The sequence below is a fragment of the Lissotriton helveticus genome, chromosome 12 (genome assembly GCF_964261635.1).
Source record: "Lissotriton helveticus chromosome 12, aLisHel1.1, whole genome shotgun sequence".
NCBI classification, from domain to species: Eukaryota; Metazoa; Chordata; class Amphibia; order Caudata; family Salamandridae; genus Lissotriton; species Lissotriton helveticus.
In genome coordinates, this window is record NC_136073.1 from 88,581,510 (window position 1) to 88,607,928 (window position 26,419).

General features: G+C 43.2%; 1 protein-coding gene across 1 annotated transcript in view; it reads right to left on the minus strand.

Moving 5' to 3' along the window:
* LOC144797901 (extracellular calcium-sensing receptor-like) overlaps positions 1-24,510 on the minus strand; it is a 49,918-nt gene extending 25,408 nt beyond the window's left edge. The window contains exon 1 of the mRNA XM_078668703.1: positions 24,257-24,510. Coding sequence (XP_078524829.1) covers positions 24,257-24,510 — 254 coding nt within the window. The remainder of the gene's footprint in view (positions 1-24,256) is intronic.
* Between the last annotated feature and the right edge of the window lie 1,909 nt (positions 24,511-26,419).

Sequence of the window (26,419 nt, forward strand, 5' to 3'; positions counted from 1 at the left end):
GTAAGGTTCCACCTGATGATGACTTCTTTCCACATTTACAGCTTTCTTTTCAACCCAGAGCTTGGGACTCCAAAAATACCAGATATGGCTGGGAGCTCCTCCCACAGCAGACGTGGCCCCCTGTAGAATGTCTCAATCTTGTTTCTGGGGTACATCCAGAGGGCATCCTGCATAATGTCATTGTATCTATCCGGATTGCGACACATCTACACCTTTCTGCAATCATATAACCCAAACATATCTGGAGATGCGACAGAGGCCACCACGGATCAGCCACTTCCCGTTAGGTCAAGTTTTCACCTGATTATATATACAGTGCACGAATGCCACAGAGATGCTGAGTCAGCTGGTCCACAGCACATCCACACCGTATGTTTCCCACTCCAGATGAGCCTTTGCCTTAATACCTTACCTCCTAGACACAATGCACTAGGCCTTGAATGTAAGGGACCACAATCCAAAATACTCTCAGTGTTGTATCGCTTAATGTCAATTGCCTATCTCATTTTAGGAGGAAGTCGTGACCTGACAAAGCACTCTTACACGAGAAACATTTTTCCAACATAGAAGGTTTGAAGCTCCATCGCAATTGGATCAGAAGGGAATACTATTGAGACGAGGCCTACTGATGAAGATATGGCAGGATTTTCTAGGACATTACATACTCATCAAGGTGACCATGCAACACCAAAATCATGATAGTGGGCTCCATCTATGTTCAGGTCACTCGCCACCTTCACAGAATAATTTATACAGTAATTTGACCTAATGAGGTGTCAGACTGTTCTACAATCCAGATTAAGTTGGCCATAGGGCTGTCCTACTACCGATTACCAATGGACAAAGAACAACTAATCGCTACCCTCACCCTTTTCCTTGATGCCAATATACACTCAGGGTCTAATTTCAATCTCAGCAGATGTGTTACTCCGTTCGCTAAAATATTAATACCATTATTTCCTATGGGATATATATTTTGGCGGATGGGTTATCCGTCACAGTTGTGATGGAGTAACTCACCTGCCGAGAACTTCATCGGGTCATCAGTTTCTACAATGTAAGCGGGTCAGATGGGAAATCTTGAGAGACTCGGCCATACGTACAAAGGGAGCACAATGACAGCAGAAAGTGCTAGAAGAGCAGACAACGACATTCACAAACACATATAATTCCACACAAGCACTTTCCGAACTACACACCTTATTACACACAAAGGGTGAGCTAAACAAGTTTTACATGCCTCATGCTAAGAAAGCATTATTTTGCTTGAAACAAAGGAGCTATTAGAAAGGAGAAAAGACAGGCAAGTTTCTAGCTCTACAACTCAAATAAAAGGAGTCGCAAAATACCATCCCAGCGATCTGTTCAAGAACAGCACAATAATCACACACTCAACTGACATCCTTGCCTCTTGTCAGGACTAGTACGATGCGTTAAATACCTCTGAGTGCCCCACATCAAGCCCCATAGCAGGAGACTTCCTCTCACGCCTCACCTGGCCGATACAAACACCCTCATAGTTAGGGTGCTTTGAATCAAGAATTCACTGAAGTGGAAATCCACTATTCAATGGCTCTATACCAACCCTATGGCTGTGGTCGGGTGCAATAATGGCCACTCATCAACGGATTTTGTGATCTCATGGGGAACACAACAGGGGTACCCATTCTTACTGTTACTACTTGTCTTAGCTTTGGAACCCTTGGTGGTGCAAACCATATAGAAAACACAAGGATATAAAAGGGATACAGACCTCGTGGAAACAAGTCAAAAGGCAGTTAGAATTCAGGGGTGACTGAATATAACGCAGCAAACGCGAAGGGCAGAGGGGGTGGCGAGCAGCGAGCATCGAGCTATGAGCTTTGTTTTTTTCTATACCACCACTATCCATATCTACGGCCCTCACATCTGTCATCCACCAGGAATTTGAAGCTCGTACAACGCGTTGGTGGTGCTGGTGGCGGCCACCCACTACCGCTTTCGCTATTACCCTCCATCGCCCTCCATCCGCAAATCTTACCTTAGTGAGTGCAGTAGCCAGTAGTGGACGGCTTTGGTGTGTGGGCTGCAGACAGGCTGCGGAGACTGTCTGACTAGGCTGGGTGTGGTTGGCTGCTGCCTCGTGGCCCCCACTCGCTTGGTGGTCAGCTGAGTGGATAGAGCTAATGGTCAGAGGTGCCACTGAGACACTAAGCGGTGGCCTCAAATGTTTGGAGGAAGGGGAGCAACCCACAAATCTTTAATTTGCCTACAGGCATATTGGCATCTACAGCGTCCTAGTGCCCTCTGAAGCGTGTGGATGAGGACGAAAATGTTGCAGTTGCTGCTAATTCATTTAACCAACTAAATAATTAACCAACTTCAGTACCTCTATTCGTGGAGGCGAACCGGTGTGGTGGAGACCGGGTGCGGCTTGCGGTTCAGGGGTAGCTGATGGAAAGCAGAGTACGGAAGGTGAGAGGGATGTGTAAAGTAAAGGAGGATCCCTTACACCCCCTCGCTCTCAGCTTTATTAGGTTGGTTAGAACGACTCACAGACCCTCTATCCCTCTATCCCTTCAAGCAAATATAGCTATGATTTCTGGCTGTTTGCATGGGACATTTCCCGAACCACAATTAAAGCAACGGAGGAAGAAATTGGGCAAGAATGGGGCTGGATCTCTACTTAGTTGTCTGAGCAACTCAAAAGGCGAAACAACTAAATTAACAACATCATCATTCACATTTACCGAAAATGCCTCTGCGGCTCAATATTCGAAAATCATTGGATATATAAAAACTCTTGAAAGAACCAGTAAAAGCACCATGCAAGGCAATACAGATCCTGGAGTGCAAATAACTATGGGCAAATTTAAAACAACGCAAGACATAAGTCGTGCAACAAAATTAAAGATGCTTCTCTCTGAGGGAACGAAGAAGTGGTAAATAACACTTCAACAGCTGATAAGAGCCCTTGCAAAGTATCTTATGTCTAAAATGTGGTCTAAATTCCGGAGAAGGGCCCCTGCCCACTTGTGGTAAAAGCACAGGTTCATGCCCCTAGTACTCCAACTGGAATGCTTTAGCAAAGAAGTACATCTAGTGGGCACGTGAATGGAACAAAAATCGTCCCTTCATCTACTGGGCTGGAGAAAAAGTCAGTGACAGTTCACAACACTGACAAAATTCACAGAATGCAACAGGATATCAGTTGAAATCAGAAAAATACGTGATTAATGTATTGTCCGATGTTAATCAAAATACAAGTCATGAGGTATTTTTGTCATCTCCTACTCCACCGCTCATTCTCGCCTTGTCCAATTTAAATAAAGTCGGAGGATGTCAAAATATGATACTTGAAGCTTTTTCTAGCACCAAGGATTGTTAGAATAAAACTGAAATGGATCCATTCAGTCCAACAACGGAAACAGGAATTAATATACACAACCTCAAAACAATTTTGATCCTGAGATAATTGATACTGAGAATGTGCTCATTATAAATGAAAAAAGTAAGGTAGAGCAAGCCGACTCTATGAACAATCCCCTCAATTCAGCAGACCTGTTATTATTAGCTAAATATGAAGAAAACTTCTTGGTGGGAGCATGTCTACCAGAGGGTCCAAAAGAGCCCGCAACCGGATTATGGAATAGTCTGCTTAATACCATGGACACTATAACTAATGCTCTTAATTTTCACTCAGCTAAACTGAACATCCAGGTGGAGTTATTAAACACAATAGCCCTCTATGTTGCCGGTATCAATTCAAAGTTACTTAATTTCTCAAATTTGGTAGTAATGGCACAGTCTGATAGAGACAATCAATTGATCATGTGTACTTGTGCCCACATGTTAGATAAAATCTCAGAGTTACCAAACATAGTCAGTTCTTTGGTGGCGGAGGTCAAGTCAATGTTGGTAAGGAATATAAAGGAGTGAGTAGGCACAACTAAGTACGATCACTGCCAGTGTCTTGATACCAAAGCCCTAATAGTGCCAGCATCTTGCCAACTTATGAAAACATTGGACAAAAACGGGGTTGGAAAAAAGTCGACAAATAATAAAAAAGGTTCCCTCAGGCATAAAGACCAGCGAAATAACTCAATACTGTCTATAAGGAAGGACGTATAAAGGGAAAACCAAATGGTAAGGGAAGAAAGCATATTAAGTAATCTACAAGAACGTCCGGATTCACTGAATGTAATGATCCCATAGAGTCATCACCAGCACAAGAAGTGGAAGATGCCCAAGTTACAAATAATACGGATTTATCTTTTAAGCCAAAACAAGAAAGGCTAATGAAAAGAGCAAGGAACACATTAAGAAAAGCCCACAACAAAATAAAGAAAATTATTAAAACAATGAATACTAATTAATTTCATGAACCAAAAGAAATCTATTCATTTTTTAAATTGTCTGAATTACACCAGTGCAAAGTGAAAGATGGGTTGATCTCAAGTCTAAGCAGACCAGTGGTGTCACTTACTTCTGCTGATGTTGTTAATTAGCCTATAATATCGCACCCATTAGTTGCATCAAACACCCCAGTGCCTGGACAAGGTCATGTACAACGGCTTCCACCAGGAAGCGGAGACCTGCAGTTTTCAGTGCAAGATACAGAAAGGGGAAGGTAAAATAACAATACAGTTTTACCGGAAAATATTCCAAATAATATAAAGTTTACATCAATTGCATGATCTGAGAAAAGCATTGATCCAACTGCTACAGAAGATACTGGATCAGGAGATAGGAAGATTCAAGGCTCACTGCTATTATCTATGAATTGTGGTCACATTTAAAATGCAATGTCTATGGGTGATAACAGTTTTGCTTCCTCTACTAAATTAACATTCATTCCATGGTATGTTTCAAGGGGTGCTTACAATATCTTAAATCGCAGTAATATTCTTAAACAATTCAATTCAATCCTAGAGCTTAATGATCTTTCATCGGATGATCTGGACTCGGTTCAATTTAAACAAGATCCAAATAACCTCACTCAAAAGGTGTCTTGTACGACTTGTCATTGTGAAGAGATTGCTAAAAGAAATTCTAGAAAATAGACCACAATTCGAGAAATGGGGTATTGACCTAAGGAAATGTAATGACAACCAATTATCGACTTTATTAATTCCGAAGTATGTGTCAAAGAGAACTGTTCCGTTACACCCCATGATAAGTAAAACACGTGGAGGTCACATTGAGGTTTTAAAAGGAGCAATAGGTCCATTACTTAATCCTGTTCTGTCTTCTGGGATCAAAGTTACAAGTCGTAACTCGGGCTTACAAGTTTGTGAGGAATTAAAGAAAATTCTTACTAAAGAGAAAGCTGGAGTGCATGAATGATGCTTAAACAGCTCGACCAATACAAACAAATCCATTGATATTTGCTTATGGAACATTCATGGCTCGATGAGTTTGTTAGAAGAGCAAGATACAGTAACTTTTATACAGAATTTTGAAGTGCAAATGTTTCAGGAAACCTGTAATATGTGTAAAGAACCGATAATCGGATATCAGGATTATGCAAAATTTTCATCTCGTTTGTCCGCCCATGGTTGGGCAAGAGGTGGGCTATCTATATCTACTTATGTGTCATTTGACCTGGATATTAAGCAATATGAAATTGATTTTCAATTAACATGGCTTTTATGTATCAAAATAGATTTCAAATAACCAACAATATTCTTAAATGTATATTTAAGCACAAAGAGTACAGTCAAGATATCTAAATTTTCTGTGCCTTGGGAAATAGGTAAATTCCTGAATTATCAATATTGCCACTATGTTAATTATCTCATGAGACTTCAATATGCATTTGCTTTCTAAAAACTGAGCTGACAAACCAAGTAGAGCCTTGATACAGATGTGTTGTTCTCATCTAAAAAAATATGATCCTATGGTATTACAGGAAGTTAACCGAAATATTATTGAGAGTGTTCCAACATTTAAAAAATCATGACAACATTCTATCATTGATTACACCATTATTTCAAAGGATCTTGTATCTTCTCTTTCTGAGTATCAAATGCCCCCCAGAGTAGAAGGTGATCATAATCCACAAACAATTACATTATTGTTAACAGTTGATAATCTGCCAGAGTTAAGGTCCCTGATAACGGACCAACAGCTTACAAAATGAAAAGGTTAGTGTGGAACCCAACAAAGCAAAAGGAGATATGTGCTAAAGATTTTATGTGTGTGGACTCCCTGATAGTATCGGTGGGATGATTTGACATCATATTTGTTCATAACGTATATGCTCAAGTAATATTTTACAGAAATAAATAAACATGTTAAAATAACTTGTTAAAAATGAAAAAAGGCAGGTAAGCACAAAATAAGCCAATCATTTATTATGCTTTTTGTGATGAGCCCAAGCACCCCCACAACACCTGCCTGAGAAGCCTGTGAATGCTTGCCACAACTTTGACAGTGAGTATTGCGCACATAGGGTTTTACTTAGCCCAGTTTTGCAGCTCTCTCAAGGAGGGAACCAGAAACATGAGAGGCAAATTACGTCAGCACTCTTGAATGGAGTCTGACCATTGCCCAAATGTGAACTGGATACATTATAATCCAAATAAGAGCACTGCAACAAGTTAGAACTTTGTCCAATTTCCCCAATATTCTTCTCCATTGAAAATGAAAAAAAAAACAATTCACATAAAACTAAGCATAGACTGAAAAAAGTTTGCAATAAAACATATAAATCAATACAAAGTAAAATTGGTAAAAATAATTGATTTGCTAAAAATATAAAGTATTTTGTATTTTAAAATTTAAATCCAGCCGACATTTACATAATCTGCATTCACACAATTTAACACGTTTTCCTGTAAAAAATGTGTTTGAGGCAATTTCACAAACAATGTTTTACTTTTGACATGGCTATGAGAGGCATAGCTTAAAATGTTGACAGTTTTTTTTCTTATTCAAATATTTGCAGAGAACAATTGATTACAATTCTCAAGTATGTTGCAAAGTGACCGCTTTTTGGTTGGCCATCTCCAGGTTTTCAATTCTTTTGGGACTCACAAGTTGGTACTCTAACACTGGGACACAGCAATCCAGTGCCCAGTGCATGTGCTCTGACCCCTAAAACAAAGTAAGAATTGTCTTAAAACTCCATTTGGTGTATTTAATTTTACTATAAGAGCATTGCATAAGGTGTAACAACTACACCTACTGCATATTTGAATATATATGTCACATGTGGACTGAAGGACTATTGTTTGACGTGATGACCAATGCTGAAGTGCTTGTGCTCACTCCCCTAATCATAGTTTCATAGTTTGATTGGCATTAGCATATGCCTAATTAGCATATTTCATGTACCTATATATCCCTTGTAGAGTGGTATACCATATACCCATGGCCTGTAAATCAAATCTTGCCAATGGGCCTGCAGCAAGTTTGTGCTACCTACTTCACTAGTACCTTAAACATATCTAAGGCATTCCATTGCAGCATGAATGCAGTGTCACACTGCCATGTAGACTTGACACTTAAACCCCTTGCCTAGCCTTAAACTCTCCTTTTATTCCTCCATATGGCAGAGTTCTGTGCAACTAGAAGGTTGGACATATACTTTCAAGTTTTACATGTCTCGTTAGTGAAAAACACCTAAATTCGTTTTTAACTACTGTGAGGCCTACCCCTCCAATAGGATAACATTTGGTATTCTTTATTACATTTAAAAAGCTGTAATTCCAAATTCGGAGCTTGTCATGACCCTGTATTGTCACTGCAGCCAGCTTGGAAACAGAGCAGGGAAGTTAAGAAATTCAATGCTCTTCAAAGAACCTTTCCAGAAGCTCTTCCCACCTTCTAGAAGAAGGGCACCATGGAATAAAAATATGACCTTCAGACGCACTCTTCAGTTCAATACTGGACCAGTGGAAGTATTCTCAGAGGACTGCCTGCTGCTATGACCTGATGTGCATTTTGCCAGACTGCTGCGTCTTTACCTGGATGGACTGTTTTGCTACCTGGAGCCTGCTTTGAAACCTCAGAGGCCAGCCCTGCTCTTCAGCCTCACATCTTCACCTGCACCCAGGACTACCAGATGTGTATCCAAGGGATAGTCTCTGGCCTCCTGTTTGGAGCCACAGGGACACAAATGGCGTTCACCCTCTTGAACGCACAACTGGACCCAGCCTGAGCGATTCCTTAACCCCCAAAAGATGTCGTAACAGTGCCGGACCTTTGATTGTGGTGCTAAAGGTGAACAGATGGCCAGTTTCCAAAACTGAGCACAGAGTTTGACCAAAATGTGCTCTGAGAACCAGGAGGAGATCAATACCAACCTGCTTGCCTATCTGCACTAGGTGCATCCCAGGGTGGCGTGACTCTGCGGCTTCTCCCACAATGTACTTCGCTGCAGCAACAAATCAATTTCAATGGTACTTCACCAAAGGAGTATCCAACCTCATGGAACTGTCTTCATGTACAACGCTCTGCTTTGACATTCAGGAGTTTTTTTACTTCCACTTTGGAGACTAACAACAAACCTAGAAATCTTCACTGTGGCTTCGACCCAAAGCCAGGACTGACGACTCTCCCTCATCATACACCTCCTGCAGCCTTGCCCAGCTGAACTGTACCTTCACAGAAATTTTCCTTGAAGAATTTTCTAAGTCTGAAGGTAGGCTCTGACCAGGTCCAGTCCACTTCTTATATCCAAACCAGGAGCCATCGCGGTCAGCCTTAACTTTCAACTTTGACCCAGTCAGGGTTGGCGTTTTACTAAAAACGTGAAAAATTAATAACTCCGTTTTTATCCTAAATTGGATTTGGACTTTTCTTGTTTTGTATTTTCGCTTTATTACTGTTTGTGTACTGCATGAATACTTTTCACATTGCCTCTAAGTTAACCCCTTCCATGCGTCGGATGCACTGGAGCTGTCCGACGCAATGCTGCTTGAGTGCAATGGACGGCTCACACACGTCTTTACACATGGCACTGGAAATCCCTCTGGTGCGGGCACCAGAGGGATTTCCTTTTTTACAAAACATCCTGGGTTTTCACTGAACAGACAATTTCACTGAAAACAAAAGTGAAATGAGCCGATCAGCTTGTTCACTTTCACTGCCTGCGTGCTCGTAGGGCTATCTCAGCACCTGAGCATGTAGGTAGACTAGCGAGGTATCATTGGTACCCATTACTAGTGGATCCCTGAATGGGGATCATCACAGGAGGGTGCTCCCCAAGCAGGGTGTATCGTCACAGGAGCTTGATCTCCAAGCAGGGATCCGCGACTAGACCCTAAGGAGGGGGGAGGAGCCCCTTGGGCAAGGGCCTTTGCTCCCCCCAAAGTTTTTGGGGGTTGCAAACACACTAGGCACCAGGGATTTTCTTTATGTAAAATTAGGGGTAGGGCTGCTCACAATGGGCATGCCAATGCCCCCACCCCCAAACAAACTGAACTGTATTTTTGCTCCCCCTGGGGGACAGATAGGGGATATTACCCCTGATCTGCCCCCCAGGGGTGGCAGAAAGCCCAATAGACCTAGGGATTTTTTTAATTATTATTAAAGAGAGGTGGGGGTGCCCACAATGGGCAAGACCATGCCCCCACCCAAATGAAATTGCAAACAGTTGATGACAGAAAGCACATTAAACACCAGGAGTATTTTTTAAATGCAAATGTAGGGGTTAGGGGCTGTCCAGAATGGGCAAGACCATCCTCCTACCTAAATTAAATTCCAAACAGTCCTTCTGCCCGTTGGGCCTCCGATATGCCTCCCCGGTGGGGCAGAAAGCCAACCAGGCACCACATATTATTTTGTTTGAATATGTAGGAGTGGAGGCCTCCTAAAATGGCCACACAAGTCACCCCTTTCTGGATTACTCAGGATGTCTAGTTTGAAAAAATGTACAGGTTTGCTAGGTTTCCCTAGATGCCAGCTGAGCTAGAGTCCAACATACACAGCTAGGCACAATACTAAGAAAGGTCTGATTTCACTAAATATTTTATGTGTCCATGTTGTGTTTTTGGGCACTTCCTGTCACAGGCATTAGGCCTACCCACAAATGTGAGATACCATTTTTATCAGGAGACTTGGGGAAATGCTAGGTTGGTGTAAGAAATGTGAGTAAAATGTGTTTTTTTAAAAAGGTTTGAGGTTTGCAAGGGATTCTGGGTAGCAGAATCTGGTGAGATCCACACAAGTCACTGCATCCTAGATTACCCTGGGTGTCTAGTTTTAAAAAAATGTACAGGTTTGCTATGTTTCTCTAGGTGCCAGCTGAGCTAGGGTTCAAAATCCACAGTTAGGCACATTGCAAAAATAGGGCCGGATGTCACCGAAAAAAATGTAATGTGTCCATGTTGTGTTTTGGGGCATTTCCTGTCATGGGCACCATGCGAACCCACACAGTGAGGTACTATTTGCATCAGAAAACTTGGGGGAATGCTGGGTGTGTGGAAGTTTGTAGCTCCCCGAAGATTCCAGAACTTTCCATCACAGAAATGTGAGGAACATTTGCTTTTCTTGACAAAGATTGAGGTTTGCAGAGGATTCTGGGTAGCAGCACCTGGAGAGAGCCACACAAGTCACCCCATCCTGGATTCCCATGTGTGTCTAGTTTTTAAAATTGTACAGGTTTGCTAGGTTTCCCTAGGTGTCGGTTGAGGTAGGTTCCTAAATCCACAGCTAGGCACATTGCAAAAAAGGTCAGATTTCAGTAGTAAAATGGGATGTGTCCATGTTGCGTTTTAGACCCTTTCTTGTTATGGGCACTAAGTCAACTTACACAAGTGAGGTACCATTTTTAATAAGATACTTGGGGAATCACTGCTTGGGTTGAATTTTGTGGCTCCACTCAGATTCCAGAACTTTCCATCACAGAAATGTAAGGAACAAAGTTTGAGATTTGCAAGAGATTCTGGGCCACACAAGTCACCCCATCCTGGATTTCCCTTGGTGTTTAGTTTTCAAAAATGTACAGGTTTGCTAGGTTTCCCTATTTGCTAGCTGAGATAAGGTCCAAAATTCACAGCTAGGCACATTGCGTAAAACGGGTCAGATTTCACTGGAAAAATGTGATGTGTCCATGTTGTGTTTTGTGCCATTTCCTGTTGCGGGCACCAGACCTACCAACACAAGTGAGGTACCATTTTGATTGGGACACTTAGGAAAGGACAGAATTGCAGAAAAATTGTTTTTACCAATTGACTTTCCATGCAATTCCGCCTTCCAAATGTAAGACAGTTTGCGAAAAAGAAGTCATTTTTGAAAAATGCCCTCTAATGTATTTTCTAATATGGGTACTCACAATTTCGGAGATGTGGAAATAACCATTGCTTCTACACTCCATATGTTGTTATAATTTCAGAAATAGATAGGCTGTCTTGATACCTATTTTTTACTCTTTATATTTTCCCAAATGAATTGCGGTGTACCGGGAACACAATGAAAAAACATTGGAAGTTGCCGCTCAGTTATTGGCTCTGGGTACTTCTGGTTCTTAGTGAACCTTGAAATCCTATATATCCCCTCAACCAGAAGGGTGCAGCAGACATAATGTTATATTTCTTTAAAAATATGCCAAAATTAGAAGAAGTTAAAGATGAAAATGTACGCACAAATGGCAGTTTGTTTCAACTCAATTTCAATATTTGTTTATTTCAACTGTTACTTTCTATAGGAAAACCTTGGAAGATCAACACAAACGACCTCTTGCAGAATTCAGAATTGTATCTACTTTTCGAAATGAATAGCTTTTTGGGATCCATTATAGGTTCCATACCCATTTCAACCACTAACTGGAAGGAGGTTAAAATGCCAAAACTGTTTTGAAAGTTTTAGGTTACTGAAAAAAGACTGTCTGTTCCTGAAAGCTGGGAAGATAGTCATTGTAGTACTGTAAATCCTTCATTGATACCATTTGTAGGGAAAAAACAGATGCTCTTATTTGCAGCACTTTTTTCCTCATAAACCAAAATGTAGCTGTATTTTGGCTAATTGCTCAATCCCCTCCAGGGGAATCCACAACCGAGGGTACCTTTAGAATTCTCAGGATGTTGGAAGGAAAGGGCACAAATCTGGCATGGATATATTATGTGGACAAAACAATATGAGACTTAAGCGCAAACTACCCCAAATAGCCAAAAAAAGGATTAGCACAGGGGAGAAAAGGCCTAGCAGTGAAGGGGTTAAGCTGGCTGCTTTTTTGTGCCAAGCTACCCAGGGTTAAGCACAGGTTAATTTAGTGACTATGTGTTGCTCACCCGGCAAGGGATTGTGGCTTTTGCTAGACCAGGGCTTACTCCCAAGTCAACCAACAACCCAGTTTCTCGCAACTATATTGTGCCATCTGATTGTGACTGTGAAAACCTGAGACAGAACTCCCCTCACCCTGCAAACTTTCATGTTTGCAGAAAGACCTGTAGAAATAAACATTTTGACTAACCTAAGAATATGCTTCTAAGTGCTAAACAAACCACCCCTAAAATTACTTCATTGCCCATAAGATAGGGCACATTGTGCCTAGAAATAGTACATGCCTAAATCAACATTTGCATTAACCTAGAGTGAAAACCACAAAAAGCTATTTTCACTATATCAGGTTTAGCTATTTCTGTAACAAATACTAGTTGCATCAATATTTCTGCAATATCCAGTAAGAAACAACTCCAGAAAAACGTCAAGACTGTGTCCTTACTGTTTTAAAATGGCAGTTTTTTAGTAAAGTAGGAATGTTTTCTAACAAGTTAGAAAATATAACTTTCAGAAAAGTTATATTTACTTGCCTAAGCCACTCCAGCTATGAGTTATGTAGCCCTATTCGGGAAACAACCTTTACAACGCAACTTTCACAACGCACTACCGTTACAACAAAACTTTTACAACGCAACATCCATTACAACGCATGCCATTACAACGCAACCATTACAACGCATGACACTACAACGCATACCACTACAACGCATGTCATTACAACACAGTCATTAAAACGAATACCATTACAACGCATACCATCACAACGCATAGTACCCTTCCACTATCCACTACTTCCCCTACTGTTGCACCCCCTGGAGTTAGAATAGTAATTTTTACCCCTACACTATCCAACACTTACACTACTGTTGCACCCCCTGGAGTTAGAATAGTAATTTTTCCCTCTACACTATCCAACACTTACCCTACTGTTGCACCACCCTGGAGTAAGAATAGTAATTTTTACCCCTGAACTATCAAATACTTACCATACATGCAATGTAATGGTATGAGTTGTAATGGTATGCGTTGGTAAGGTAGCATGCGTTGTAATGGAATGCGTTGTAAAGGTAGTTTTTTCAAATTCGTTGTAATGGCATGCGTTGTAATGGAATGCGTTGTAATGGATGTTGCGTTGTAAGAAATGCGTTGTAAAGGTATGCGTTGTAAAAGTATGCGCTGTAACATCATACATCCCCTTATTCTGAACCAACTGCCAGGCCTGCAATGAGGTGTGAACTCCCTTCCAGTAGCCACACAATGGACCACTTTGGTTTACAGATCAACCTGAATAGGCCGCAATCCTTCATCTGCGCTTGGCAGAATATTCAAGGTGGGTGCTGCTCCTATTGGCACAGCAGTGTCCTATCCTTCTTGACAGGTCTATCTGAGGCAAATGTAAACCTTTTGCACTTTTGAAAGCAATCAAACAGACCCAAATCACATTTATTGTGTATCCCCTGTCTGGTTACTGCAGGATCCTGCTTTGTCTCACTAGACGTCTGTCTCATTTTTTATTGTGTGTCAACAGCCTGCTTCTTACTAGATTTTAGAGTCTGAGGTGAGAGAACACTTGTACTGTCCATAGTACTCCCCTTACACACCACCCAGCTCCCAACGTCCAAATTTAGGGCATAATTTCTGAGAAGTTTTGCATCGCTGTGAACAAGCAGTGATGCAGCACTTCTCAGTGCGCCCTCCTTTCGACACCATTGATGCGTCATATTTACTGTACGAAGCATCATGGCACAAGGAATGACAGATACGTCAGTATTAGTGATGTATCTGTCGGCGCAAAACAGACACATTGCTGGAGTTGTGTTGGAAACCTGATGCAGCTCCAGCAATGTGTCCTTTCCCATGGGGCAAGACCCATATGAAAGGGCCTGCGTCAGTCTTACGCCTGCCATTGCCTACACAGTGCAATGTTATCTTGGAATGAGGACTAGAGAGGGATATCTTTCACTGTAAGAACAAGGTGATGTTTGTCTTACCCTGAAAGTAGAAACATCCCTTTTTGCATGGTCACCCACACACACACACTTTTTTGTTCCAAATGCCAATGGTTAGGACTCTTCTGCCAACACCCCAGTTCCTGTGATCTCTCTCCAAACTGTTATGTTTGACTTGTGAATCCCAAATTGGCAAATATTTTACCCCCTTATAAGTACCTAGCATAAGGTACCAGGGGTACCCAGCGTGCTAAAGGGGTCCGCAGGCCTGCAGCACGGTTGTATGCCATCTTCAGTGATCCAAGTACACTACTGACAACAGACTTGCCATTGAAGACTATAGGAGCAATGCAAACTGCACAAATATGATTGTCCTCTCATCATGTGTGGCATAGTCAATACACAATTTTTAATATATGTCATACACCACTAATGAAGGCCTCCTGAACCCAGGAGGCAGGGTGTAGTACATTAAAGGTACATTGAAGGTGAGGACATAGAAGTGCAAGCCTACATGTCCCTATAGTGGTGTTCTTCATTGGAAACTACTATAAGAGTTAGCAGACCATAGGATAACATAGACTGCCACCCTGGCATTCTTGATGTTGGCAGCTCCATCATGGCATAACTAAAATATTTCAGGTTTGGTATGAAACAATGTGCCCTCTCACCCCTGATATGATACGCATGCCCTGGGTGAAGTGGCATGCACCCAGGTGGCTACCTTAGAGGTTTCCCAACTGGTTTCCCCACCTTCTCTGTGCTCTGGCTTCCCGCATTTACTGCCACCAAGACAGGATTCTGACATCCTGCTAGGCAGTGTGATCACTCCCAGGGGGCAGGAACAAAGATTTGGCCAGGAAGCAGGTCACACCTCCCTCCTCCCAAGCAGGCTAGAAAAGTGGCACATCAGGGTGGTGAGCTTCAAAGACTGCACCAGCTCTAATGTGCATCAGGGCTGACTCTCATTGGTGGAAACAGCCCTGCCCAAATGTGCAAGAGAGCAGGCAGGAAATTAGTTATGCATTGAGGTGTACAACCCCAGAAGCTTAGCCACAGCTCCAGGGTGAGCAACCGGGTCTGTACATTAAACGTTAATTTCTGACATCTTTAGAGTTGGCAGAATAGTGGGTTCTGGGTAGAAATAGTAATTCACACTCCCAAATGTAGTTACCTCAGGGGCGTACTAGCTGTAGAGACTAGCTCCCACACTCTTAACAACCCTAAATCTAGGATTTAAGGGTGGCCCCTGACATCAAAAACTCAGTTCTGAACAACCTGCATCTTAAAGGATAGAAAAAGAACCCCACAGCAGCAACAAGAAGACTTGCCCAAAGCAAAAGTGGAATACCCTGCACCTGCTGCAACTCTTTTGGAAGTGCCTGAATAAAACTCATCCTAGGCTATCTCTTGGTTCCCCCAGACACAGGGACCCTTGCAGAAGTCTGAAGGACCCTCAGACTCCATTGGACTAGTGGTATTCGTCCCCTGCAAACAGCAGGTAAAGCAACACTTTGGACTTGAAGAATCACTGGCCATTTGGCCATCCACAGGATTGCCCAAATCCAGATGGTCTAGCACATTGTTGAAACTGTAGTCCTGTCTTACACAAAGTTAGAGGCAGCTACCACATTCCCCTGGGACACTGTATGTCAGTTACTTTCTTCACTGCTTAGAGCTGCCAAGGCTTGTTGGTCACCATTCCGGCAACCAGCTCCTTTACACAACGCTGCATTAAGAGGAATTCCAAAAGACATTCAACCGACAGCAGCAACCTCATTGTTGTTGTCTTTCTGCATCTTTTTCCACCACAGGACCGTCTCAGAGGTAAAAGCAGCTCTCCAGCGGCTCCCGTTCAGCACCAAGGATAGCCAGGACAACTCTGCACCCGGATTCCACAGGCCAGGTCAAAGTGATATGACTATAGGCTTGATTGTGGGACCCACATCACCTTTACCATGTAAGGGTACAACGTGTCTCGACCTGATCATGATTAATTGTAGGTAAGGAGTGAGGGCAGAAGACTACTTTAGTTTCCCTGGGTGGTGTGGATATTGAAGCCCTGGCTTACCTAACTCCCAAGCTTGAAAAAGCATAGACAAAGGCCTAAGATTAATGGGACTGAGGTAGAGGCTCTGGGGAATACAGGTGCCAGTGTCACTATGGTGGCAGCTAGACTGGTTTCCCCACACTAAATTTTGCCTGGTGTTAGTCACTAGGTCACCAATGCTGACAATGAGACTAAGCTTCATTCAATGGCCTTGGTACGCCTAGAATGGAGAGGAGTTACTGGTCCAAAGAAGGTGGTTGTGTCCCCTTCCATCCCAGTGGAGTGTCTATTGGGAATTGATCTTGACACTTCTGCATGGGCAGAGGTGGAGAGGAAGGCTCATGCAGAAATGACGGGTCTCACTGAGTGGCCGTATATTACTACCAGCATGTCCGGTAATTCATGGGAACTTTGATCCTGAAACAGTGGAACTAGTGACTCCTAGACAGAAGAATGTAAAGGCAGCTTCTAAGAGGTCATAGCACCAAGGGAATGAATGAATGAATCAGATGCCCTGGTACCTACGGAGGGAATTGCAGCTTATGGAGTCTGGCCTGACCTGGCAGAACTTGTAAGTGCAGGGCGACCCTCCAATGAGGACCTATGCCAAGGGCAGAATCAGTCTCCTACTCTTAAAGGACTTAGGCAGCAAGCTGAATTGCAAGAAGAGGGTTATGTCAGTGGTACCTACGGGGTTTACTGGGAGGAAAGGCTTCTGTACACTGAGGCCAGGGACCCCAAACCAGGGGGAGCTAGGAGGATGATGGTCTCCCACATGGTCTGAGAGTTTTTCCTTACTATAGTCCATGACGTTCCCCTAGTTCGACCTCAGGGAAAAAACAAATTTGAGGACAGGTTGACAAATTTCAGACAAATGTCAGAAAAAGTGAATGAGTTTTGCTGCTCCTGTGTTAATTGTCAAGCCAGTGACAATTCGGGCACACAACCAAATGCCCCCTTATTTCTACTACCAATGGTTGGACACCCCTTGAGTGGGTGGGTATTGACATTGTCAGCCCCTTGACCCTCAAACTACATCTGGGAATATATTTATCCTAGTGGTAGTGAACCATGCCACTAGATACCCAGAGGAGATTCTCCCCAGGACTACAACTGCTCCTGCAGGAGGAAAGGTCCTCCTTGGCACTTTCACCAAAGATGGGTTTTATAAAGAGGTGTTCTGCATTACTAAAAACTATATGGGATGAATGTGGTGTGAGCTACAAATTCACTACCCTCTATCACCCTCAGACAAATGGATTAGTTGTAACGTTTGACAAAATCATGAGATTCTTGAAAATGGGCCTCCATGAAAAACTCAGAAAGAGGTGGGATGTCCTGTTACCTTGCTGACTGTTTGCCTACAGAGAGGTGCCACAAAAGTAGTTTGGATTCAATCCTTTTGAACTTTTGTTTGTCCATCCTGTGAGGGGTCCACATAGTCTTATAAGGGAATGATGGGAGAGACTTCTCAAAGCGCCCAAGCAGAACACAGTTGAATCTGTACTTGGCCTACCTTCACATATGTCAGAGTACATGAAATGAGAAACAGGAACCTAGAGGCCAGCCAGGAGTTTATCAAGGTTAGCTGGTGTGGGAGCTTGTGGCTAACAGGGCTCTCTAGGACAAGTGGACTGGCCCTATCAAATCTAAGAGAAGAAGGGGATGTCATCTGGTCGGGTGACTCAGGCACACAGAGTTCTCAATGTAAATCACCTAAAACCCAAACAGGACAGAACTGACATGACCATGCTCATGGTCACTAATTGAGGCCAGGAGGTTGAAAGTAAACTCCTTCCAGACCTACTGTCAAACAACCCAAAGGATGAGTCAGTTGAGGTTGTTTTGTGTGACATCCTCACTGCAAAACAGCAATTTGACTGCAGGCAAGTCCTAGGTCAAGTTGCTGAGCTCTTTTCTTTGACCCGTGGTCAGACAACATGGTGTACCCATGATGTGGACACTGGTGACAGCCTCCCTGTCAAAAATAAGGTTTATAGGTTGCCAGACCAGGTTATGGCTTGCATTAAGACTGAGGTCAGCAACATGTTAGAGGTTGAGGTTACTGAACCCTCTGATAGTCCCTGGGCCAGACCAGTGGTACTGGTGCCCAAACCTTATTCCAGAGGTGGGAAACATGATATTTGGTTTTGTGTGGATTACAAGGGTTTACATGCAGTTACCTAAACTAATGCTCACCCCATCCTGAGAGCAGATGAACTAATTGACAAACTGAGTGCAGTCAAATTTTTTAGGAACTTTGACTTAACACCAGGGTACTGGCAGATTGGACTCACCCAGGGAGAAAAAAAGAGGTCAGTTTTTTGGCCTGAGAAGGCACCTACCAATTCAAAATTATGCGTTCTGGATACAAAAATGCACTTGCCACCTTCTAGAGATTGGTGAATTGAGTAATTTTAGGCCTGAATGACTTTAGTGCAGCATATCTAGATGATATAGCTGTCTTTAGCACCACTTGAGAGGATCACCTGTTCCAACTCAAGGAGGTGTTACAGGCCCCGCATCAGTCAGACATATCAAGACCAGTAAATTCCAGATAGGGCAGTGCTCTGTTTTGTACTTGGGCCACTTTGTAGGTAGAGGCCAATTCCAACCTCTTCAACACAAGATCTAGACTATTCTGGACTGGCAGGATCCTAAAAGTTAAACTCGTCTGGGCCTTCCTTGGCTTGACTGGGTACTACAGGAGGTTTGCGAAGGATTTTGGGACTGTTATGGACCCCCTCACTGAAATGACCTCCAATACACCAATAAATAGCCTAAGAAGGTCATGCGGACAAAAGGATGCCAAAAGGCTTTTGAAATCCTGAAGGAGACTATGTGGTCAGTACCTGTACTGAAAGCACCTGCCTACAGAAAGGAGTTCATTGTCCAAGCAGATGCTTCTGAACATGGGATTGGGGCAGTGTTGTCACAAACAAATGATGAGGGCCAGGAACAAAAAGTGGCCTATATTAGCAGGCAACTCCTCACTAGAGAGCAGTGCTGGAGTGCCTTGAGAGGGACTCCTTTGCTGTGGTTTGGACACTGAAGAAGCTGAGACCCTACTTGTTTGGGACTCGTTGCAAGGTTCAAACCAACCAGGTCTCTCAGATAGATGATACAGATGAGAAGGGAGAACCCCAAACTGTTAAGATAGACCGTATCCCTCCAGGGTATGGATTTTACATTGGAACAGAGACCAGGGACTGACTATGGGGAAACAAACTTAACAACGCAGTCATTCCATCGTGTTACCTTTACAACGCGGTCATTACAATGACCGCGTTGTTACATCGCAGTAAATTACAACGCAAGTTGTTACAACGACTTGCTCTAGATGGAGCTCTAAACTAAGGAATAGTATAATTTAGTAATCCAACACCTTCCCTACGGTTGCACACACTGGAGTTGGAACAGTAAATGATACTATCTTAAGTCCAGCGTGCAATCTAGAGCAAGCCGTTGTAATGACTTGCATTGTAATGTACTGTGATGTAACAACGCAGTCGTTGTAACAACTGTGTTGTTATTGCATGCGTTATAAACGCATGCGATGTAATGGTATATATTCCTGACCATGCCAATTCTGATGGCCTTTCCAGGTTTTTTCATTAAGATGATGAGAACTACCAGATGACAGGTTAGTTGCACATCCCCTTTTGTCTGTTGGGGGTCATGTAGGAAAGTACCCTTTTTGTACGGTCACCCCCCCTCACTTTTTGTTCCAAATGCTGATGATTATGACTCTGATAGTGCACTGGAGTCTGCTGCCCAGACCCCAGTGCCTGTGCTGTCTCCCAAAACTGATAAGTTTGACGTGGCAATCCTAAATTGGCAAAGACTTTACCCCCTTAGCAGTCCCTAGTATATGGGACCAGAGGTACCCAGGGCATAGGAGGTAAAGGGTTATACAGGGCTGCAGCAGGGTTGTAACCCCCCCTGAGTGACCAAAGTAAACTACTGACTACAGGCCTGCCAGTGCAGACTGGAGGAGTAGTGCTGACTGCTCGAGCTCGACTTTGCCCTTGACATGTATGGTACTGTTAATAAACTATTTTTTATATTTGTCATACACCTCGAAGCAAGGCATCTTGAGCCCAGGAGGCAGGGTACAGCATTTTAAAGGTGGGGACATATATGTGCAAGCCTATATGTCCATATAATGCCATTCCCCATTGAAAACTACTATAAATGTTAGAGGTCTACAGGATAACATAGGCTGCTACCCGGGAATGCTCGAGGTTGGCAGCTCAGTTATGGTACTGCTGAAATATGTCATATTTAGTAGCAAACAACATGCCATCTCACCCCTGACATTAATCTTATGCCCTATGTGACGATACTCTGGACACTGTGACCAATGTTCAAATTGATGTTCACTCCTCACATAGGCACCCTGGGAGAGAGATGACGGCCTCCAGTATACTGTCCATTTCCAGACCTTTAGACCATGGAAGAACAAAATGTGATGAAGAAATTTTGTTTGAATAGGCAAACAATACAAGATTTATGTCATCAGCTGGGGCCTGACTTCCTTCCTCGAATCACTTATCCTACATCTTTCACACCAAATGTGAAATGTATGTCAGTATTGCATTTTCTGGCCACAAATTTCTTTCAATTCAATGTGGCTATTTCTGGTGGTATGTCACAACCAATATTCAGTTGTGCACTACAAGACGTCCTCTCAAACATCTGTGCCCTGTACCCTGGATCTGCACATGGTTCCTTTATGCTGCGGAAAATCACCATACCCCAGCTGATACCACAACTACTTCCGGAGAGGGCCTGGCCCGTTGATAAGTTTAATCTGTTCTAACTTTGGATGGGTAATGTCAGGCAGTATTATATGAAAGTGTGTAACTCATTGTTGCACTTCAGTCTGTCTTCCATCTCGGAGACTCAGTGTATCCCAACTGGTCATGGTTGTTGGCACCACTGAGAAATCCAACAGTGCCAGGGGAAGCCTGCTTCAATGAAGCCCATGGAAGAACATGGCAGACAGTGGTGCTGGCTTTTTGACTCTTAAAGCCCTGATTCAGATGTCTGGACAAGACTGGGGGAGCCCTCCTCTATCACCTGGGAAGGTTTGTCAAATCACCGTGGCCTGATGCATGCTCCATAACATTGCCCTGTTGTAGATCATCCCTTATATCACAGATGATGAAGCCCATGAAGAGCCACTGGGTGATTAACCTGACATTTCAAATGCTGATGATAGTGGTAAAGAGGAAGGAGCTGACTTGCATCAAGATCTTGTTGAAGACGTCTTCTCATGAGTGTAAGTATGGTGTGAGGTGTCATTACTTGGAATATCATAGCAACTCGTGTTGTGATGATGTGAGGAGGATGTCCATGAAATATACAAAGAATATGAAGCTCTGGCAAAATCAGATGAAAGGTGTTTGTTTTGTTAGTGTAGCTTTCTTTAGATTTGAATTTTGTCTTGGAACGTGTTCTCGAGAAGTTGTCTATGTGAATTGTGCCATATGTATGGTTTCATAGCAAATCACTTTGTTTTGATCTATTTTAGATACCTCCACCATGAATCTTCATTTGGACTTGTCAGAGTTGACATTATAATGCATATGATACTGTTCAGACATATGCTTTTTGTATATTATGCATGGCCTCCAAAATCATCTGCCACTGCTTTCAACTCCTGTGCCGAGGCAAGAGATTAAAAAAAGGAGTCATACATAAGATGGTCTCTCCTCCCTAAACCTATTGTGAAAATTAAATACTTTACCTGCCATCCTAAACCAGCCCCGCCACCTTCCCTGCTTACCATCCCACTCCTCCAGCTGTTCTCTTTGCTTTCAGTCAGAGCAGACAATCAGAGCTGTGCTGACTCTCAAAGAGTCTTTTCAGCCTGGCCTGAAACACATTTATGACATATCAACAGTGGGAAATGATGTTGCTACGTCATAGCAGTGTGTTATGAAATTTAGAAATTGAAATAAATGATTGAGACTCTCTATGAGAGCCATACATAACAAGGGTTTTAAAAATAAAATGTAGTCCATGATTAATATACAAAATTAAGTAAACTGATTTTGCATTGTTTTTGCTGCGTAAATAATTAAACCTATTATGTATTGAGCTTAGTTTCATTTTAATTATTTTCAAAAGTGGAAAAAAATTACTGCTCAAGTCTCAATACATAAATGCACCCAAATCATGTAAAATCATTTCCCTATTTTTTCACCCAGATGCAAAACTGATTACAAAATATCAACTGGGAAAACTTCTGTTTGATCCATTCCCTTTTATACAAGCAACAAAAAATAGTCACAATTCATTTGTACAATTATATGTAACCTTATGAACTTGACTCCTTTGCTAGTAGTCTAATTTTTGTTTTCGAGAAGGAGCATTCAGTAGAGGTGAACTCTCTGCACAATGAGGCCAGAACTTGAGGTTTATATAGTAATGGTATGCATTGTGTTCGCATTGTAAAACGAATTGCCAAGGGTTTACTTCTCTGTATAAAAGCCCACAGGAGTAGTGCAAATGTGTGCAGTACACTGTGAGCTCCTGTGCAACACTTAATAAACATAGTCCCAGATTTACTAACACTTTGCACCATTGCGAAGTGTTATTTTGGAATTTAATAATCAATGCTAATCAGGATTTGCATTGGATAAATTCCAAAAGTTATGCAAAGTTGTGTTATGCTGTCCTTTGCCTCACACTGTGCCAAGCAGGTGTTCCACGGGTGGTTTAATGGGCGTTCCCATGCAACTTCCCATGAATTTTGAAGCAAATTCCATTCTACAATCAATCGTAAACCGGGATTTGCATGAGAATACTACCGCTCCCTGAGGTATGCGCAACGAAGAGAAATGTTTTCATTTCTCCAGGTTTTTCCTCCTTTGCATAGGTGCTTCATTGTACAGCCCACATACAAAGCAGGACAAGTGTTAAGGGATAGTTTTTACACAGCAAGGGTCACCTCAGTACAGAAACTATTCCTTCCAGAATGCACTCGCCCTTGCGCAAGAGTGTGCGAGTTGGCAGCCAAAAGTGAACCGGTGCAGGGAGAAAGGAAAACAGCGCCATATCATAGCATAGATCAGGCTGCTCTGCTCTCTCCCTCTAACGCAGCGTAGTTCTGTAACTTCTTCTGCTACACTGCATTACTTTTGAGTAGATCGGGGCCCTAGGCTCTATTGCTTGCCTTTAATGTAACATAAATCACACATGATGATGTGAATTTTCATCCATTTGAGAAGGCTGTCTCTCTGTAGGACTGTATAACAAAAAGAAATTTTTAAAAAACTCCCTGCCCTTCGCCCACACCATGCATACAAATCTACCATTTAAAACCGATTTTACTACAGCGATCATTTGAGAACAGAATCCTTCCAAGTTATATTTTCAAAGAGACTTAATAGATGTGATGTCTTGGTTTCTACATTCTAAATACCATTCAAATCCAAATGTCAGTGGAACAAGCAATAAAATCTTGCTCGAGTTAAAATTGTAGCAGATTTATTGTGCACCCAAAGTTGAAAGAAGACCGATAAATGATTGTGTTTGTTTACTTTGTCTAGACACCTAAATGTGACCCTGCCACTACTTCAGGTCAATTTTGATTGGCTGTGGATGTCCTTTGGCTTTCTGTGGACCTCAAAGATCACAGAGATGAATAGGACTATGGGCTATACCCAATATACATACATAAAATTAAATACAATAGTCCAAGTATCTTAGAACTCAATGCATATTTTGATCACGAGCATCGTAGTTTGCAGTGAATACATTATTAAAATAATCTATTGACTCTTTTGATTTGTACTGAAATATGCTTTTCAAACCCAGATAGTTTGCCCTAGATTGTCTGCTCTTTTTCCTTCCAGGTCAAACGTTACTGCACAATTATGCACAATTTGTATGCAGTTCAACTGCGATTGAAAATGTTGCTCACTTTGTTCCTGTGCAAACGTTATTAGTTTATACATCATACTATGTCACAGCAAAATATATCGTCAAATATTAATCAAAGGACAAAAAATAGAAACATCAACCAAAAGGCATGTCTTACGTTCGACAGGATATTGGTGGGGGCTTTGCCTCGAAAGAAGTTTGTGACGTAGCTCGGTCGACGTGGAGTGGGAAGAGCCCTCCAATTAGAACATCTCCAGCCATAACCAGCCCGGTCACCTCTGGGCTCTGAAGACTGCACTGAGATGTGGACCACAGTCCAACACACTCGGGCATCAAACAGGGCAGCAGCAGGAACCAAACCACGTGACCCCGCAGAGGAGGTTTGACGTGGTTTCTTAACCAGATGGCCATGACCGCATGGAGAAAGACCCTTCCAATCACTAGGCAGAACCTCATCATAGTTTGTAGCTTTGGGTTAGGATTGGCCGGCGCCGAGCTGAACTGAAGGAGCCTCCGTGTGTCCTTGCATCAGGTACTGGTACACCTCCGCGTCTGTAGATGCACTACTTTGTGTCTTTCTCATCTTCCAGCCAGCTGCAGTCACTCTGATGCAGTCTTGCTTATAAAAGAGCTCTGATGAGCAGGAGAGCGGTTGTAACCCTTTTATCTTATTACCCAGGCCCACAAGGGAACTTAAATGAACATGATTATATAATTTTGACTCCCAGCATGGAAAGAGTTGTGCAAGGAGGTTCCATTATGATTATTGTGACTCTTTCTCCCAGCTAGGAGCCCAGAGAGGGCCATAGTTTAACTCCCCATGGATATATTCTGCAGATCTATGTGCCTCTCTCGGTGGCATAATGAAACGTGACGCCCCCCCCCCCTGCAAAGTACATGGAGCCCATCCCTGTGAATCCAGTAAGGAACTCTCAGGTCAGAGGTCTGCCCCCTGTGCAAAGTGTTGGAGGGGACCATCTGGAGCTCAGGGCCCCCCACCCTCACCGCATGGTCTGTGGGAGCTAATGTTACTTGTATTGTATTGTATTGTATTGTGGCATACTTATATAGCGCAACCTATCACCACCAAGGGCATCCTGGCGCTTTGACCCGTACTCAATGAAAACAGTAGCTCAGTTTTTAGAGCCTTTCTAAAAGATAAAAGATCTCCAAGGCTTCTCAAGGATAGAGGCAGAGAGTTCCAGAGTTTGGCTGCCGCTACTCTGAAAGAGCGGCCCCCCATCCTCACTCTCTGGAATCGTGGAACTACCAGTAGCCTGGAAGACGAGGAGCGTAAAGCTCTAGATGGACAATACCAGGCAAACATTCGTCGCAAAGGAATGGGGCCCAGGTCATGAATAGCCCTAAACACAATACACGCTGCTTTGTAGCGCACCCGTAGATGAACTGGCAGCCAATGAAGTTCTTGCAGTGCTGCCGTAGAAGAACTGTGATAGGGGCGAGAGAGGGCGAGTTTAGCAGCGATATTTTGCACCCTTTGCAACTTGCCCAAGAGTGTTACCGGGGCCTCCAGAAGTAGTGCGTTACAATAGTCAAGTCGACTTAGGATGGTACACCGCACTACTTCTGGTCTGGCTTGCACAGGGAGGAGAGGAAGGACCTTGCGCAGCATACGAATCAGCATCATACATGTTGAAGAGATCTTATTCACATGTAGATCCAACTGCAGGTTAGGCCCAAAAGTGACGCCTAAATTGCGCGCTGATTGTGCCGCAGACACCGTCTCTGAAAAGGACGGAGGCCAGAAGTCTACTGGGAGGTCGCGAGGAACTCGATCGGTGGAACAGTGTAAAACCTCCGTCTTTGTTCCGTTGAACTGTAACGAGTTCAACCGGAGCCATTCCGCTGTCGCCTGCATGCACCGATGAAAGGTCTCCAGTGTGACTGCATCCTGTCCCTCCAGAGAGAAGACCAGCTGGGTATCATCTGCATAATTAAATGCAGAGATACCGAAGGTTTTAATGAGCTGGACTAGGGGGCGGAGGTAGACATTAAAGAGTATGGGGCTGATGGCCGAGCCCTGAGGTACTCCTTGTCCCACTCTCCGCTCCTCTGAGCTGAAGGGGGGGAGCGAAACCCGTTGCTGACGGCAGTCCAAGTAGGAGATTAACCAATCCCTGGCCTTGTCCCTGACCCCGCATTCCTCCAGTCTAGAAATCAGGGTTGGATGGCTGACCGTGTCGAACGCGGCCGACATGTCGAGCAGCACCAAAAATGCCGCCCGACCACTGTCGACTCGCGCCCGCAGATTGTCTAGCACGGTCACCAACGCGGATTCCGTCCCATGCGCTGGGCGGAA